This window comes from Sceloporus undulatus, chromosome 4 (assembly GCF_019175285.1).
Source record: "Sceloporus undulatus isolate JIND9_A2432 ecotype Alabama chromosome 4, SceUnd_v1.1, whole genome shotgun sequence".
Taxonomy (NCBI): Eukaryota; Metazoa; Chordata; class Lepidosauria; order Squamata; family Phrynosomatidae; genus Sceloporus; species Sceloporus undulatus.
The window spans coordinates 167,971,575-167,974,684 of record NC_056525.1 but is presented as its reverse complement, the minus strand read 5'-3'; the positions used below and the strand labels follow the sequence as shown (position 1 = coordinate 167,974,684).

The window sequence follows — 3,110 nt, the reverse complement described above, 5'->3', positions numbered from 1 at the left end:
AGGAAGGAAGGAAGGAAGGAAGGAAGGAAGGAAGGAAGGAAGGAAGGGAAACAGTCATGCAGGAGAGGGAAGGAAGGAAGGGGAAAAACAGGCAGGGAAGGAAGAAGAAATGAAAGAAGGAGAGCAGGCAGGGGAAGGAAGGAAAGAAAATGGGCATAGGGAGGGAGAAAACTAGGCAGGCACGAGAAAGAAGGCATTCAAGGAAAAGAACGAAGGAAGGAAGGAAGAAGGAAGGAAAATAGGCAGAGGGAGGGAGAAAAATAGGCAGGCAGGCAGGCAGGCAGGCAGGGGAAGGAAGGAAGGAAGGAAGGAAGGAAGGAAGGAAGGAAGGAAGGAAGGAAGGAAGGAAGGAAGGAAACAGGAATGCAGGGAAGGGAAGGAAGGAAGGGGAAAACAGCAGAGAGGGAAGAAGGTAGGAAAGAAGGAGAGCAGGCAGGGGAAGGAAGGAAGGAAGGAAGGAAGGAAGGAAGGAAGGAAGGAAAACAGGCATTCAGGGAAAAGAAGGAAGGAAGGCGGAGAAACTCGGGGAGTAGGCGAAGGGTCTCCGTATGAAATGGAAGCCTCTGAGATGTGTTTTAGTCTCATCTTTCTGGAATAGCTTTTTGGGGGGCTATTGAGGGGAGTAGAATGAAAAACCCAAAAGACAAGCCATCCCTTCTTCTTCTTCGACTTCTTCTTCTTCGGTTCATCATGTAAGGCACAGATTTACATGAGAGTAAGGAGCCCCCCTCCCTTCACCTTCAGGGCATCGCATCGCATCGCCTGCCCGAAATGGGCGGATCTTTGGGTACCGAGTCCTAACAAAAAGGGAATGTAACGCAAGGAGAAGGGGGGGAAACACAACCCAGTGTGTGTGGGTGTTTGCTTGGTTTATTTCGGGAAACAACCTATAGAAGGAAAGGCTGTCTATTATATCTAAGCCTGGTGGTTTCTAGTCCCAAATTCCCAGCAGTATTTTTCTCCTCCCTCTTCCTCCTCTTCTTCCTTTTAATCAGGATCATTTAAATCCGTGTCCAAGCGCCTTCCTGGGCAGATTGCTGCAGTCCCTGGAAGGGTTAATCCCCGCAGCAATGAAAGATCTCTGGAAACGATTTGTGGGTCTTTTTCTCAGGAATTGCACTTGGGGTTTTTTTGTTCGTTTGTTTAAAAATGATCAGATATTACGAAAAGGAAAAGGAACCCAAACGATTCCTTTGTGCAATGATCTCTCTGTGTGTGTGTGTTCAATGTTGCTTGCTTGCTTGATTATTTATTTACCGGGCCCTTCAAGAAGAACCAAATGGGTTATGCTCCCTATATATAATTATTACTATGGGACACTTCAAGAAGAAGCCAAGACAGTTTGGTTTGTCTGTGATTTGGAGATCAAATAGGTTATGTTCCCCATATTTATTATTATTATTATTATTATTATTATTATTATTATTATTATTATTATTGGATACTTCAAGAAGAACCAAAGACAGTTTGAGGTATCTGTGATTTGGGGAGCAAATAGCTTATGCTCCCCATACATCATCATCATCATCATCATCATCATCATCATCATTATTATTATTATTATTATATCCTTCAAAAGAACCAAACACGGTTTGAGCTGTCTGTGATTTGGGGAGTAAATAGCTTATGCTGCCCAATTATTATTATTATTATTATTATTATTATTATTATTATTAGACTCTACAAGACGAACCAAAGACGGCTTAAGATGGCTGTAATTTGGGGTGTTAAATAGCTTATGCTTCCCATATATATAATTATCATTATGGGACCCTTTAAGAAGAACCAAAGATGGTTTGAGTTGTCTGTAATTTGCGGATTAAATAGTTTATGCTCCCCATATATATTTGTATATAATTATTATTATGGGACATTTTAAAAAGAACCAAAGACGGTTTGAGCTGCCTGTAATTTTAGGAGCACATGACATACATACACACACACACACACACACCATACAGCTCTATATTACTATTATTGTGTGGTGCAATTGTGTGTTTCCGTCTGTGTTTCATTCACTTGCTTGCTTATTTGGGGAGCATTATATATATGCTCCCTAAATCACAGTCCTTCTTGAAATGCCCCATAATATATATGTGTTATATACACACACACACACACACACATAAAACATGTATATATTATGGGATATATATATATATATATATATATATATATATAATGCTCCTTAAATCACAATTCTTCTTGAAGTGTCCCATAATATCTATGTGTCTGTGTGTTGGGGAGCCTACACACACACACACCTCCTATCCAATGGAGTGCTCTTGAGGGGGTCAGGGAGGCCTTGGTGGGTCTCTTTGCTAGCCTTTGTGGGGCGAAGGGGCATTCATGGGGCTGGGGGCCTTTGTGGGGCAAAGGGGCATTCATGGGGCTGGGGGCCTTTGTGAGGCTGGGGGGGCATTTATGAGTCTGGGGGCCTTTGTGGGGCAAAGGGGCATTGATGGGGCTGGGGGCCTGTGTGGGGCTGGGGCTGTGCTGGCCCTGCTCTGGGCCGGGAGCTGTCCATCTGACGTGGTGCTGATCTGTCCCCAGCGTCCCTGGTGCAGGCGGTCAGAGCGGCGGGGAAGTGCGATGCGGTCTTTAAGGGCTTCTCGGACTGTGTGCTCAAGATGGGCCACAACATCGCCAACTATCCGCAGGACCTGGACGACAAGAAGAACCTGGAGACGATCTGCCGGTAGGCTCGCCTCTTTCCTGGCTAATCTCTCTCCCTGGGCATTGGGCTTCCATCCCTCCTTAGAAAGCACTGTCCTTCTTGTGGCTGTTGCTGTTATTGTGTGCCTTCCTTTGCAAATGTCTTCAGAGGGGGGTTCTGCTTGGCTTCTGACTGGGAGCCGCTGGTATTTGAACCCTTCCGCCCAGTTTAAAAACTACCAGCTCAAAGTAGCCTGGATTGATCTTCAACAGATTGAAATGCTAAGCTAAGCATCATTATGCAAAGCTTAACAGGCCGGTTGTTTGAACACTCTACATATTATCCACTAATACTGAAGGCATCATCATCACCATCATCATCATCATCATCAAGAAAATGGGGGGACATAATTGTTGTTTGAATACCCTACATATTATCCACTAAAACTGAAGGC

At 44.4% G+C, this 3,110-nt stretch overlaps 1 protein-coding gene across 1 annotated transcript in view; it reads left to right on the top strand.

Annotated features, from left to right (window-relative positions):
• The window catches only part of NRN1 (neuritin 1), a 20,458-nt gene that overhangs the window by 4,345 nt on the left and 13,003 nt on the right, over positions 1–3,110 (top strand). The window contains exon 2 of the mRNA XM_042461652.1: positions 2,554–2,698. Coding sequence (XP_042317586.1) covers positions 2,554–2,698 — 145 coding nt within the window. The remainder of the gene's footprint in view (positions 1–2,553; positions 2,699–3,110) is intronic.